General features: G+C 42.0%; 1 protein-coding gene across 1 annotated transcript in view; it reads left to right on the plus strand.

Annotated features, from left to right (window-relative positions):
* The window catches only part of SNTB1 (syntrophin beta 1), a 246,707-nt gene that overhangs the window by 209,969 nt on the left and 20,757 nt on the right, over nt 1-15,981 (plus strand). The window contains exon 5 of the mRNA XM_024129385.3: nt 4,903-5,042. Within this exon, the coding sequence (XP_023985153.1) occupies nt 4,903-5,042 (140 nt within the window). The remainder of the gene's footprint in view (nt 1-4,902; nt 5,043-15,981) is intronic.

The following is a 15,981-nucleotide window of genomic DNA, read 5'->3' on the forward strand; positions in this document are numbered from 1 at the left end:
GGGAAGCAGCTGCATAGCACAGGGAGATCAGCTCGGTGCTTTGTGACCACCTAGAGGGGTGGGATAGGGAGGGTGGGAGGGAGACGCTAGAGGGGGGGTGATATGGGGATATATGTATATGTATAGCGGATTCACTTTGTTATACAGCAGAAACTAACACACCATTGTAAAGCAATTATACTCCAATAAAGATGTTAAAAAAAAGGGAGAGTGGGTTGGTATGAGGAGAGAAAAAGAGACCCACACATTGTTTTTTGCCCTGTGAGCAAAGTCCACAGAACACAGAAGAGGTATAAAGCAAGAGTCTAGAAACTAAAGCAGTCCCAGCCTATAGAGCAGGGAATTTTAAACTAAAAAAAAAAAAAAAAAAAAAAGATCTGATTTTGAATTTGGAGATGCTGTTAGCAATAATTTAGTCTTACCCTATCCTTTGGCAGATGAGGACATTAGAGCTCCAAAGGCAAATAATTCTTGCCCAAGGTCACTCAGATCTTTAATTTGATATTCTTAGTAGAAAGGGCTAATATTTTTTTAATTCCATAGACCTCTTTACTTATTGTTTGTTAATTTTTATCTATTTTAAATTTTATTTATTTATTTATTGAGCTATAACTGACACACAGCATAGGTGTGCAGCATAATAATTTGACTTACCACACATCATGGACTGATTACCACAATAAGTTTAGTGAACATCCACCATCTCATAAAGATACAAAATAAAAGAAAAAGAAAAAATATATATATTTTCCTTGTGATGAGAACTCAAGATTTGCTCCCCTAACAGCTTTCATATATAGCACACAGCAGTGTTAATTATATTAATCATATTGTACATCATTAGTACTTATTTATTTTATAACTGCAAGTTTGTACCTTTTGACCATCTTCCTCCAATTCCCCCTTCCCCATCCCCGCCTCTGAACCGAAAATCTGATCTCTTTTTCTATGAGTTTGTTTGTTTGAAGTAGAATTGACCTACAACACTATATTAGTTCCAGATGCACAACATAGTGATTCGATATATCTACACACTGCAAAATGATCACCATGAGAAAAGCTAATATGTTTAAGACTTGCCTGTTTACTGTACACAAGACACTTTTCTAAGTTCTTTATGTGTATTTATTCATTTAACCTTTACAGCTCTAAGAGGCAACAGCATCATTCTTTTCTTTGCAAGTACCTACAGAAAGGGCACGGAAAAGGTTTTGTGTGGGTGTTTTTGTATTTTTCATTATCTTATAACTTTAATTTTTTTTTTAACATCTCTATTGGCGTATAATTGCTTTACAATGGTGTGTTAGTTTCTGCTTTGGTAAAACCATCTCTTTGAAAGTAATCTGCAGATTCCAGGTATTTTAGAGGAAATGAGTTCAGCAGCTTTCAAACTGTATTTCAATGTTCGTTAGGAACTCCGCTCAGAGGTGTGAGTTGTTGGAGGATAAAGCCATAAAGTCTGGAACCCCAACCCGGTTGCAACCCTATACAAACTCTCTTTCAGTTGTTTCACATTTTGTTTTATGACTAGATGACTGTTGAGACCTGCCTCAAATTGAGGAGTCAATGATTACTTCCCTCAATTCTTTTTAAAACTGAGATAAAATTGACATAGAACATTGTGTAAGTTTAAGGTATACAGCGTGTTGATTTCATACATTTATATCTACTTCCCTCAGTTTTCAACCCTGACTTCTTACCACTCTCTTAGATTCTGCTTGCCTTTTCGTAAACCTTTTCTCTCATGCTCTGCAGAGGTGACTGTGCGATATCCCCCTATGGGATTTAGCTCACTTCAGTTGCACATCAGAATAATTTCAAAATTGAATGTCTGTTTCCCTGCTTTTTCCCTTCACCTTCTTCATTAGAAACATGATCAGTTCCTGAGTCTCTGACCCACGCAGCATCTAATGGCAGGAAGCTGGAATGGAGATGAAAGTTGTCACATCCGTTTCAGGAGTCACGTTTCAATAAAATGCAGACACATCCCCAGAACTGTTGCATAGACACTGCAGAATCTTTGGGTGCCAGGAAATTTGGACTTGTAACAGAAGTTGTCACCAAACAACAACCTAAATATTCAAGCCTGAAGAAAAGTGTCCTTGAAAGGCTTTACAATGTGAAGCTCACGTGGCCCAAAGTATAGTTTTAAAAACCTGTTCTTCAACGTGAATTTTTTTCTCCTTGGAAAGTCAGTGGTCCTCATGAGCAGACTTCTACCTTTGAGCATCCACATAGTATCAAAACGAATATTCTGCACACAGGGATGGTGGGGATTACCCACTCTGAGTCTTCTTGCAGCAGAATTAACTTATCAACACAGAAGTCTTTAATAAGCCACAAAATGTTTTAGGGCTTTGGGATTATTCATACCTATATATGCCACTTAACATGTGGGTGAGTTTATGATTCCACCATTAGAAAGGTCTGCACTTTACTGATGGTATTTACTGTTGACATTTATTTTACAAACTTAATATTGTTTTTGAAGAATGATGCTTAGTTGTGTTCACATTTAAATGACTGGTTCCAGTCAAAGTTAATGGATCAGATCTGACTAGGTAAGTAAGACAGGCGCTTTGGGAGGATCGTTTGTAGCTTCTCCAGTCCTATTTAATGAGCTGGAAAAGTAATTTACTAGGTTTAATGTAGAGGCTGGAAAAAATTTATTCTAAACCCCCCAAACACTTTATGCCTTGAGACCATAGCTCATTCACCTTGTAGGGTCTGGTACATTGCCTTCTCGAACAATTCATTTTGATCTCTTGAAGATACTGTTGTTCTGTTGGAAAAAGCAATAAGCTAAAGCTCCATTTTTTTGTATGCATAAAGGGGGAAATAAGCCAGGCAGTCATTCACATTCTAGTATAAATAGCTTTACAGAGGATTTCTTCATTCTAAAAAGTAAATGTTTATTTGGAATTGTTGGAAGGTGGGCATTAAAAAGTAAAGGTGATCATTGTGTATTGAATTCTTCCTGGGAGGAGAATGAGTTGAAATTGTCAGCACCAAAGATAATCTTGTCTTGCCTTATAGTTTTTCCCAGGGAAAGTAGGTAGTCATATTGTTGCCGTTTCCAAAGAATACCTTTTTTTGATAAGTTTAAAAATTGGTGAGCCTGCCACAATTTTCCCACCCTGAGTTTCACCATCTGCCAGGTACTAGGCTCAGCACATAACATGCACTGTCTCATTTAATCTCCTCTCCAGCATTATGAGGTCCATGCTACTAAACAGGCTCTAAATGATGTTTAATCTGCATTTTACACATTTTAACTCAATCTTCACAACAACCCTCTGATATAGGTACTATTATTTCCCCATTTTACAGATATAAAAACTGAGATAAAAATAGGTACTATTATTTCCCCATTTTACAGATATAAAAACTGAGATACAAAGAGAGTAGTTGACTTGCCCAAGATCCCATGGTCTTGTGGGGATATTGTAGCAAATTGTGGAGCTATGATTTATGTTCAGGCATTCTAGCTCCAGAATATACTGTTGTATATGATGTTATCATTATCAGTGAGGAAACAGAAGGACAGAATAACAACTTGCTCCAAGTTATACAGGTCAGGCAGCCTATAAGCTACATAAACCTACAAAAGCTCAACCCTCATATCATCCTGCACACCTTCTCTTTGATCAGTCATTTGTAAAGCCACACACACTTGCTTCCACCTCAATACAGATCTCACTGTGGTGCTTAGAAAAGATAATGATAAGCATAGAAAGGGAAGAAATTAGCTTTATCATTTATTGAGCTTACTGTTTATTTATTTAGTTTACTGTTTCTTTTATTTCTGAATAAATTGGAGATGGTGGTTCATTATGAGAGAGCTGAATCATCACTGGATTAATTGCCAGTGTCAAAGACAATCTTAACCTCGTCTAGAGCAGTGTTTGTTATCTTTAATGACAATAAGAATCACCTGAAGATCTGGTAAAATGCAGATTCTGATTCAATAGGTCTAGGATGGACCTGAGATTCTGCATTTCTAGCAAGCTTCCAGTAGCTTCCATGCTACTGGAACATGATCTGTGCTTGGAGTACCAAGGCTAGAGCACTGAGCTTTTCCAAACTGATCAGAAAGATTTATCCCAGGGCCCAGAGTTCAAGTGGGAAGGAGGGCATTTTCATAGACGGAAGAACACTTAGGGAGTCTGGTCAAATCAACACTGGGCAGAGGACGGATGGCTCATGAGATAAGATCTGAGCTATACAGACTCTCAGGATTGAAAGGAATTTTAAAGGTCATCTGGTCCAAACATCCAGCTGATGTTTGAATCCTCTTGTATCCCTGCCAGGTCATCTCAGCCCTTGAGTTCAAGAAGTATTCTCCATGAAAGGAAATAAACATTCAATTGAACAAAAGAATTTTAAGATGGTGCCTGAATCACAGAAACAATCTAAGAGTGAAAGACTGGGGGAAGAGCTGTGACGTCTTATGCCTGTGCAGACAGACATTTGCCTCCATGGTATATTTTTGGAGCCTTTGGATATTTATTCAAAAGCTTTCAAGACCTTACCGTTTCATAATAAAAACAATGCACTCTACCAGAGAACCAGCTGGGAGTGCTTATTCCCCCATGCATCTGCGTCTCACTATGAAATAGAGATTTCGGTGCTGACTCAAAGGTGAGAAACAGTGACAGACGTTTGGCTGCTGGGCTACTTCTTGGCTGCACTGACTGTAAATACCAGGGCCCTTGAGAAAACATATTTTCAAGGATCAAGAATCATGCAACCATGAATAGTTTCTTCTCATTTTGAGTTTTACATCCTGAACCGAAAGGCACTTGTATTGTGGGGTCTTCTGACGGGGCGGGGGATGCCAACTTCTTTTCAGTTACTCTTTTCTCAGGCTGTTGCTTGATGGGTCTCTGCTTTCTGTTTCAGGTGCCCGGGGACAGCGAGAAACAGTGGAAGCCAGCCCTGGTTGTGCTGACTGAGAAGGACCTTCTAATTTATGACAACATGCCACGGAGGAAGGAAGCCTGGTTCAGCCCAGTTCACACGTACCCTCTTCTTGCCACCAGGTAGCCATGGTTTTGTGTCTGGGTATGATGTGTGGTCTGTTTGAAACTAGTTTAATCAATTACAATTATTGCAACATATTATGATATTACTGCTTCCTCTTGCAACAAGAGCTGAGAGTTCCTCCAGAAAGTAGCCACACGTTTTTAGCCGTTTATTGATAGATCATTATTTATGACCAAACACGGGGCAACACAAAGCCAGAGAACAAACTGCTTCTCCATCAGGAAGGAACAGTGCCATCTGTGATACGGTCCCAGCCTAGTCACCTTCCTGGGTCTCCATCCCATTCCCTCTGAAATGAACTATACCAGTGTGTTTACAGTCTTGATCTTCAGGTAGAATTAAGAAAGGGACTTCACTTGCTGGCACAAAAAATGTCATGTGGGAATGTCCCATTGTGCTCTTTAAAGCTCACTCAGCGGGAGACCCCATAACAAGTTCTTCTGCAGTTGTGTGATGCTTCCCGTGGAAGTGGGGCTGCCAGGGTCCGTCTGTTTCTTAGCACCTTCAATGCACATTTATTGTTCATGTGACATTATCCTGATACATCATATGCTTACCCCCCTTCTTTAAAGCCGTATATCCTGAGCATGAAAGCACATCAAACCAGAGTCTTGCCTTCAGACCTGGCTTCTGTTGCGAGCTCTTTCTGTAGGTGAATAGAGGAAGCCTTCCGGGGCTAGGAACCAGGCCTAGATCACTTAGATATTCATCAAATAAATAAAATGAAATAAAACAGGAATTTAATTTGAGTCTCCTAAGCCTCAAAAATTTCGGCTAGCTATTCAAGTACTACTGATGTTTACAATAAAACCTCAGTGATCAGAATCCAAGCATCCTAAAATGTTCCTGCGAAGGTTCAGGCTACGTCTTGGGATTCATTCAAATTCAGCCCAATCCCCATCACTTTCTGCAGTTAATATCCATTCGCCTCATCCATGGGCACTGATGTTCCGATTCTGAGACATTCCCGTAATTGAAACCAAAGAAAGATTAGACCACAATCGTGGCCTTCCAGTTACTGAGAAGATAAACTGGACGCATACCTCTTGGAACGGTTTTCAGGGAAAAAACGTTTAAAGAAGGTAATGTTTCTGGGTAATTCTCAGGCAACTTGAAAATAAAACTTACCCTAACATGTAGCTTTTGCCTCACAGTTCCTCAGCATTCTGACCTAGTGGAGGCTGCTGTTTCATTCCTGCATGCATGGACTTATTCATTCAGGATTTTAAATATTTAGTTCCTCAGTGACACTGGCCACATTTCTGGGACTCAGTAGTTGGGGCTCACGGCTACCATTTTGGACAGCACAGATGTACAACATTTCCATCACCACAGGAAGTTCTGTGGCACAGCACTGCCCTAGAGCATACATGACTTCCTCAGAATTTGTCCCAATTCGGGCAAGTGACTGGACTTGCCCACTCCCTCAGCAGTCAGTCCAAAGCTCAGGCTGCCTGACGGGATTTCATCCTACAGGCTTTTCAGGCTGTCGGCGCAAGCAGGGCACCTGTGGCTCAGGACACTCATTGAAGAAAATCATAGATGTGAACCCATAAAAAAGCAAAGCCCCCAGAAGGAGAGATGGGTGTCTGAGTAGGTTTGGGTGGGGCGCCTGTCATAGGCTCCTGAGCCGTAGGGATGTCACGTCTGGATTATGAGCAAAACACATGAATAGCCTAAAACCACAAGCCTGCATCCCGTGTGGAAATAGAAAATGGAAACCCCATTCAGTGCAAACTGCTCATTTACAACAGAAGATGCAACATTTTTAAAAAATCAGTGTCTACCACCTAAATATAAAGGAGATGTAGCGGGGATACTTGAGTTCTCATCTCGCTACCCCTCTCCCAAATTACTGACCTCTGCACTGCAAAATAATTCATTCATTATGATGTGCGTATATTAGCCGTAGGAGCAATGATCATATTAGGCCCATAATCATGACCCTGATCTTATGCTGGAAGCCTGTGAGGCAGAGGTGAGATGCTAAGGCAGCGCTGGCAGTCCATTCTTACTTCAGCCCCTTGAGCTAGTGGGTAAGGAGCAGTCTGTCCTTGAGCAGCAGTCTGGAGATGCAGGAGCTGAACTTCCCATCCTAGTTTTGCTCCCGCGAAAACAGTCTTACCCCGCCTGATCACTCCACCTCCCTCTTCTGAGTCCTCATCTGTTAACGCGCTAAGCAGAATGCTGCCCTCTGCCAAACCCAGGGAGAGATGCGCTTTGGGGAAATGGGTTTCTCACTGACCTTTGGGCTCGTTCATCAGCTACCGTGGTTTGCACACGTTGGTCATGGTCAGCTTCCCTCCTCGACCCTGTGGATGTGTCTAGAAAAAGACTTTCGGCAAACAAACAAACAGCGAGGAAAACGACCCCTCCCTTCCCCTGTGTAATCACGCCGGGGAGATGTAGCCCCTTTGTAGCTCCAGGCTGTGAAGCGGCGTTCAACCCAGCTGAGGACTGAAACTCTTGTGTCCTTGCAGGTAAAGCTGGTTCTCTGAGGTGGGAGGCTGGGCTGAGGATGGTTGAGAAGAACCACCGTTAGAAGTGGTAGAAGTCCAAGGAAACTCTGGATCGTTGCATTACAGAAGCTACCCCAGTACTTCCACTGGCTTCTTCCCCGACCGCATATTGAAGTTCCTCAAGTGACTCTTTCATTTACTTTCCATGTGTTCCAGGCGGTCACATGTGGCACTGTGCCCTTGATATATGAGCATTTGGGCACATAGCCTGTCTAGTAGCATTATTTGTCTTGGAGGGCATTTCTGTAAGGAAGGGGAGTCATGTCTTTTTAATATTGCTTTTGAAAACCTTTTATTGAGGTATAATTTATAAACAGTATTGTACATGAATCTTAAATGTATGGTTCAATTAATTTTTATTTGTGGATACAGAGCCACATCTTCTAAAATTTTATTATAGGTTAGGGTGTCTACTAATTAATCATCCTGGGTAACATTATCACAAAGGCCATGGTAGTACCATTTGCAAATAGCTAGACCCAGCTGGTAATAAGCCAGTGGCTGACCTTTGTGGAGGGAGCATAGATCAATGCCAAGGGCTTTACATGGATTCCATCTGAGTTTGCAAAACTTATCCAATTTAAGAACGAATCACCTGGCTGTTTATTAAGGATTCTGGTCCCAAGGGCCTGCCCTGGAGATTCTGGCTCAGCAGGCCAGGGTTAGGAGTCAGGAGTCTGTTTTGTTGTTGTTGTTGTTTTTTAAGAAAGCAGCTCCTTTTTAAAAAAACTTATTTATTTTATTTTTGGCTGCGTTGGGTCTTCATTGCTGCTTGCTGGCTTTCTCTAGTTGCGGCGAGCAGAGGCTACTCTTCGTTGCAGTGCGCGGGCTTCTCATTGCGGTGGCTTCTCTTGTTGTGGAGCACAGGTTCTAGGAGCACGGGCTTCAGCAGTTGTGGCCCTCAGGCCCTAGAGCACAGGCTCAGTAGTCGTGGCGCGCAGGTTTAGTTGCTCCGCAGCATGTGGGATCTTCCCGGACCGGGGCTCGAACCCGTGTCCCCTGCATCGGCAGGCGGACTCTCAACCACTGCGCCACCAGGGGAGCCCAGGAGTCTGTGTTTTTAACGGGCACCAAGCACATGTAGTCCTCAGGGATACCACATTTAACCCTCACAACCCTACAAGGTTTAAGCTTTATTCCGATTTCACAAGGAAGTAAACTGAGAGGAACTAAGAGGTTAAGTAACTTACCCACAGTCACACAGCTGGTGAGAAATAGACCTGAGATTCTGCTTCTGAATCCACCTTCTTTACCACCATTCTCTGCAGCGTCCCAGGAGCATGTTTCTTATTCCCTGAAGTTTTGGTGGCTCTTTTGAATTTGCTGTGTGGATCACGCAAATCTTTCCTTAGCTCTTCTGACAACTTAATCATGAATAGGTGGCCACTCAGATCCCCCAACAGAGTGAGGGCGGAGCTGGGGATGCTCTCAGAGACCTGGAGTTTCTACCCAGGACTTAGACCAAGGGTTCTCAGGGTAGGGTCCCAGACCGCAAATTCTCCATCCCACTTCAGACCAATTAAATCAGAAACTTGGGAACTGGAGCCCAGCCCATCTGTGAGTAAACAAGCCCTCCAGGTGTTTCTGATGCAGGCTGATAAGAACCCACTGGTTTAGAAGATTCCGGCCTGCTGTCTTCCAGGGTTCCTGGTGGGAAGGAAATGCCATAGCAAGGACTGGGTTCTTTCTCCTCTGTGGTTCTTCAGAAGCACTGTTTTGCCTCAAGCTGTGGTGACCAATGATGAAGTAGTTCAAAGGGTGTCCTGGATCCGGGCACTCACAGAGTCATCGGCAGCTCCTAGAATGTACAGTATGGCTGCCCTACTTTTTCATCTTATAGGCATTTTCCATGGGTCCTTTGCCCTCTACCTCAGCTTCCTTTGAATGACTGTGCAGTGCCCCACTGCATGGATCCTCCAGGGCACAGGATGTCACTGCATAGCGATGACTTAAGTACAGCCTTATTTAGCATAATGCCTGGCACACAGCAGGACTGGGCAGCTGTCAGTCCTCTTCTCTTTGCCTTAGCGGTGCTGGGAAGCATTGTTCGGAATGTCAGAGACAGTCTTTTCTCTTGCACAAGAGAAACTGGCTGGGAGTGTCACCAGTAGGAAACAGGTTTCTTCTATGATTGAATTATCCCTCAGACAGTACAACATGGCTCCAAATCCCAGCTACTTACCAGCTTTGGAACCTTGGGCAAATCACACCGTCTCTTTTTGTCTCATATCCCATATTTGTAATATGTGGATAATATTTGTACCTGCCTCACAAGGTTGTTATAAGGATTACATTAGGGGCTTCCCTGGTGGCGCCGTGGTTAAGAATCCGCCTGCCAATGCAGGGGACACGGGTTCGAGCCCTGGTCCGGGAAGAGCCCACATGCCATGGAGGAACTAAGCCCATGCGCCACAACTACCGAGCCTGCGCTCTAGAGCCTGCAAGCCACAACTAATGAGCCCGCGCGCCACAACTACTGAAGCCCACGTGCCTAGAGCCTGTGCTCCGCAACAAGAGGAGCCGCCGCAATGAGAAGTCCGCGCACCGCAACGAAGAGTAGCCCCCACTTGCTGCAATTAGAGAAAGCCCGTGCGCAGCAACGAAGACCCAACGCAGCCAAAAATAAATAAATTAAAAAAATAAATTTTTTTAAAAAGAGGATCACATTAGACAGTGTAAAGTGCATATGATATGATGGTAAATGCGAAATAAATTTAGTTATTTTTACTCTTATCTCCTTAAAAAATAAAAGAACAACAAACTTTATTTAATGGTAGAGAGGAAAGATCACAGTATTGGATTTGACAGACTTGGGTTCACACTCCAGTTTTGCCCAGTTGAGCCCAAGTTTACAGGCTGTATGACCTTGAGCAAATCACTTCTCCTCTCTGACCCTCAGTTTCCTTGTCTGAAAACATTTTCCTTGTCTGAAAAATGTCTACTGCAGAGTGATTAGGAAAGTTAACATATGATGACTGTATTAGCTTGTGCTGCCACAACAAAATACCATAGACTGGGTGCCTTAAGCAACAGATAATTATTTTCTTACAATTCTGGTGGCTGGAAGTCTAAGATCAGGGTCCAAGCATGGTTGGTTTCTGGTGAGAGCTCTCTTCTTGATTTTGTAGATGGCTGCCATCTTGCTACATGCTCACATGACTTCTTTGCATGCATGAGGAGAGAGAAAACTTGAGCTCTCCAGGGTCTCTTCTTACAAGGACACTAATCCCATCAGAGCATGGCCCCATCATTAAGATCTCATTTGACCTTAATGACCTTGGTTCTATCTCTAAATATAGTCACATTGAAGATTAGGGCTACATCGTATGAATTGATAGGGTAGGGGTGGAGCAGAATTCAATCCATTGCACTGACTTAACTACAGCCTTATTTAGCATGATGCCTGGCACATAGCAGGACTGGGCAGCTGTCAGTCCTCTTCCCTTCATCTTAGCAGTTCTGGAAAGCATCGTTCAGAATGTCAGAGATAGTCTTTTCTCTTGCACAGGAAGAACTGGCTGGGACTGTAGCCAGTAGGAAACAGTTTTCTTCTAGAATCATGTTATCCCTCAGCTCAGACAGTTCATAGTTGAGTTGCTGATTTGTTTTGAGTCTTTTTGGGGGGGCCCAGGCACATCTAATTTATATTTTTCTGGAAGATGAAAATTTGATTGTATTTCAAGGCAGAGGCCCTAGAAATGCTCACAATATGTTCTTGGTGTCAGCCTCCATGCAGAGAAGTTTACAGGCAGTCACTTTTTCCACTGACAAAATTCCATGGTGCCTCTGTACATTGATGGCGCAGTTCATAGCAGTGTGCTCAGGAAGTTTGCAAACATGTTGTAATTTTATTGTTCTCATCCTTCAGCTTTTTATGCATCCCTGGGAAAACATTTTTTGCGTAGCTAAAGCTTATTTGATGTTGCTGAACATTGAAAAAAGAAAGGTATTCTTGCCCATAAGGAGTAAGTGTGTTGGTTTTTTGTCACTGTCGTCACAAATGGCAAGTGAGATAGGTCTACAGAGAGCGAGGAGTAAGGTTGCAATATTTCTGGAATTCTAGAAGTTTAACCCAGAAATTCTGCCCACCCAGTCCCAGTGGTTGATGAAAAGTTCGGAAGCACAGAGCTTGTAAAAAGAACGACGCTGCTCTGAGACCCAGTTCCCTGACCTGTGGGTTTGAAGTAGCTCAAAAAAAGGAACAGACGAATATGCACTCCTCTCCTTTGATATCACTTGGGAACCAGAGACGTGGAACGTTTGGGGGAATCTTTGGTGCCTCAGGAACTAACCTGTTTCTAAGTGCTAAAAGTAGCTGCTGCCTCAGGCCAGCCTCAGACATTTTAAGAATGCTTTCCACTGGGAAAGGCTGGCCAATTGCATTTGTCAAACATTAAATTATAATCAGCCCATGGTTTTCACACTAAGCCTGGGAGCCGCCCTCACTCTTAGAGAATGTGGGCATATTCCATGGGCATTCCCTAGGGTAGCATAAAAGGATCTACATGCCAAAGAATCTGCACTCTGCCAAACTGAAAAGTGTGGGGTTTGCCTACACACCCATCCATTCCATTTGTTCCCATATACCTAGTACACATATTAACTGTCAGCCTCCTGCCCTCCTTCTTACCGATCCAGGAGTTCTCCAGAGGTGGTGAGTGGGAGATTAGCAGAGTGAGGAGATTCATGGACGTTGGAATCAGACAAACCAGGAGTCAAATTCTGAGACGTCTACTTGCAAAGTGATTTGGGGCAAAATATCAATCTCTCTGAATACAAGTCTCCTCATCTATATGAAGGGGGTAATGGTATCTTCTGCTTCATATAATTATTAATAGGACCGATTGAGACAGTGTATGTAAACATTTAGCAGATTACTAAGATATAATAAGTGATTGATAAATGCTAGCAACTGTTATTATTGGGGAAAATATTAATAATTGGCATTAATGTATGAATGACCGAGAAGTAATTGGACCTATTTGATCCTACCTGTGATACTGTATTTATCAGGGACTTGTAGTGTCTTAAACCGAAGTCATTGTGATGTAAGGATGGGGTTAATTAACAGTTGTGGGTTTGTTTATAGGGAGAGGGAAGGATGAGATGGAAATAGGGAGCCTGGAACCCCTTACCTCACATCACAAAGTTAGTTCTGAATGCTGCCTGTAACAGCATCGCAGGTAGGTGGCTTAATTGATGGCTTCCTCCTTGGAGAAGGAATTTCAGTTCAATTTAAGAAACTTTTAACAGGCTCCTGTTAGGAGCCAACATGGTACTAGAGGCTGATAGTAGAGGAATTAAAAAAAAAATGCGAGAGATAAAAGCCAAATGTTGTAAGAGCTAATTGTTCAGTTTATGCACTCGTGGCTTTATTTTCTCAGTGAACCAGGGCTGATTTTAATTGTCATTACCTTACATGGAGAAGTTCTTGAAGGTCTTTTACTAATATGTATTCTATACCCATTGTGATATATGTTGAAGTAATTAAAGCATAGATGGGATAGAAGAATATGTAAAGATAATCAGACAATTCAAAGAATATATCTAAAAATTAGAGTTCTAAAATTGCTAAATAATTAAAAGGCTATTAACTTGAAAGGAAAAACTTACCAAGACATTGGATGATCATGATATGACAGTATCCATCAGATTGTGAGTCTTGTTTATCCCTGGAGAAGGAAAGTACATGGATGAGTTAAGCCCACGGATAACCTGAAGTCTTCATTATACTCTCTCACTTTAATTTCCTTCCCACCTAAAGTTGACCAGCTGGAGTTTGGCCCCTTTTCCTGGTATGATGGAAAGAGTCTTGTGGACCTGGGCTCAAATGCTGGACACTCAGTATGTGGTCCTGGGCAGCTACTTTACCACAGAGAACCATGGATTCCTTGTTTGGAAAATGGAGCTCATAATACACTGTCAAGAGTCATTGTGGAGGCTAGACGAGATAGTTTATCAGTGCAACTTTTCACATAGTAGGCATCTACTTTCCTCCCTCTTTATAACTGCTAGAAGCTGGCTATGAATGATTGTGAGGCCGTGGGGAATGTATGGAGGATGATCACGTGTCTCTGGAAATGCACCTGGGTAATACCATTATCTCGTCAAAACTGGGCTCCAATCTGCTTTGCTGCTCATTCTCCTATGTTCAATGGGTCTTTGCTTGCACTCAGTATCCCTCAGTGATATCAACTTTCTGAGAGATGGGACCTTGCCTAACTCTTTTACCATCATAATCAGAAGAAAGAAGTTTAGAAGGTAGACATGAGGCAAGTGTTCAGCTATTCTTGGCCGAGGGACAGCACGCTTGTTCTTGGGCAGCCCTTCCTGTCTGATAGTTTGGGGTTTATTAGAGATTATTTCCCTCACTTCTTTCCTGAAGAGTCTGTTGACTGCTGAGCCCCATTAGGGGTGACCAGTTGATGAAACTATTCAAGAGGAGCACCAGAACCACTGAAGGGATCTAACCAGCTGCTTTTCCTTCCTCCCTCCCTCCCGCCCTCCCTCCCTTCCTTCCTTCCTTCCTTCCTTCCTTCCATCCTCCCTTTCTCTCTTTCTTTCTTTCCTTCTTTCTTTCTTTCTTTTTTTCTTTCTTTCTTGCTTGCTTGCTTGCTTCCTTCCTTCCTTTCTTTCTTTTCTTTTCTTTACTTATTCTCGTGTGGCTTGCATTGTGGTATGCAGCGAGATGCTAATTACAGCAATTAAGTAAAATGAGGATGTAATATTGCTTAGCAACCCAGTTACCTAATCTGTAATTGTACTAATTTGGCTGAATCTGTGTGCTGCAACTGTTTTTGTTTTAATTAAGGATATTAATAATAATTTTTTTTATGGAACATTTTATGCAAACACCTATCCAGAATTAAATTAGTGCATAAGCATCCCTTGTAAGATAGATTTTTTTGTTTCTGTTTATCTCAAAACCAGACAGACAAAAGGGGCATATCTGAGGATCAAGAAACAATATGCAGCCTCATGTCATACCTCAGTTATTGATAGAGAAACATGTGGCCTGGCCTCCCACAGGAATGAGTATTTCTACTGCCTTGTTCCGCCAAATCTTGGACAAAGAATTTGACTTGAAAGTGGACTTATCACGCAGCCCTTCTGAGCCTCGTGGAATCCACCACTTTGGGAATTGGAAGTAATTTTAAAATGTTTCGCCCTTTCTTTTTATCTTATAAGAAGATAAATGGATTAGGGACCCAATTATATATAACTCTTTAAATGTAAACTGGATCCATGCTAGCCATGAATGTAAAATCTTAATGATTTTCATTTTTTGGATAAGATGATTACCTTCTACTCCCAGACCAAAAAAAACCCAAAACACTCAGAATCCCTAAGCAACCAAGCTACTACTGAAAACACCAGTTGCTAAAGATGGATTTGAAAGAAGAAACAGGAAATGGATGTTAGACTAATCTCATAGAACATCCAATCCCAGATACCTTTCAAGATCACTTTTTTTTTTAGGGCTGAATTAATCTGGAAATTAGCATTTCGTGGATGCAAACCAAATTCTTTGGATTTAGCCGTAACTACTGTTTGGTGTGGTTGAGGGATGGAGGGTGGGAGAGAAGTCAATATCTCATAGCAGTAATTAATCACAAACTTCTTGGAAAAGAGTCCTCTTTGTAGTCTAGCTGTTCATTTAGTCATTCATTTAAAAAATATTTACTGAACACCTGCCATGTGCTTGGAGTTTTTCTAGGTGCTAAGCATACAGCAGGGGATAATCAAATAAAAAGCCCTGCCCAGATCAAATTAATTATAATAATGACTATTACTGTATATTCTGTGTCAGGTGCTATTCCATACAGTATTCCTGTAATTCATTTCATCCTGACATATTGCTAACCCCAGTTTGCATTTGATGAACCCAAGGCATGAAGAGTTTAAGAAACTTGTCAAGGTCATACCATTGGCAAAGAGCCATTGGGGTATCTGCCTCTCTGCTATGTCCCCTCCTACCTATGGCTTTATTCTCTTGCCCCACTCTCTCATGTTGTATGGTCCTATTCATTTGCTCAATTATCTACACTCCTTGCTAACAGGGAGTGTAAAATCTTGCTAGAGTTTGTGGCTTTACTTCCAACCATGGAAATGTGTATCTGAATTTTGTACCCAGGGAACAAAACATGTCCCTGGGCTTCTCAAGCAGTTTCAGATAAAACTTAGAAATTGGGTGTTAGACCAGAGGCAGACAGCGAAAGCAAGAAGAACTACAATCCTGCAGCCTGTGGAACAAAAACCACATTCACAGAAAGATAGACAAGATGAAAAGGCAGAGGGCTATGTACCAGATGAAGAAACAAGGTAAAATCCCAGAAAAACAACTAAATGAAATGGAGATAGGCAATCTTCCAGAAAAAGAATTCAGAATAATGATAGTGAAGATGATCCAGGACCT

Source organism: Physeter macrocephalus, chromosome 15 (assembly GCF_002837175.3).
Source record: "Physeter macrocephalus isolate SW-GA chromosome 15, ASM283717v5, whole genome shotgun sequence".
Lineage (NCBI taxonomy): Eukaryota > Metazoa > Chordata > Mammalia > Artiodactyla > Physeteridae > Physeter > Physeter macrocephalus.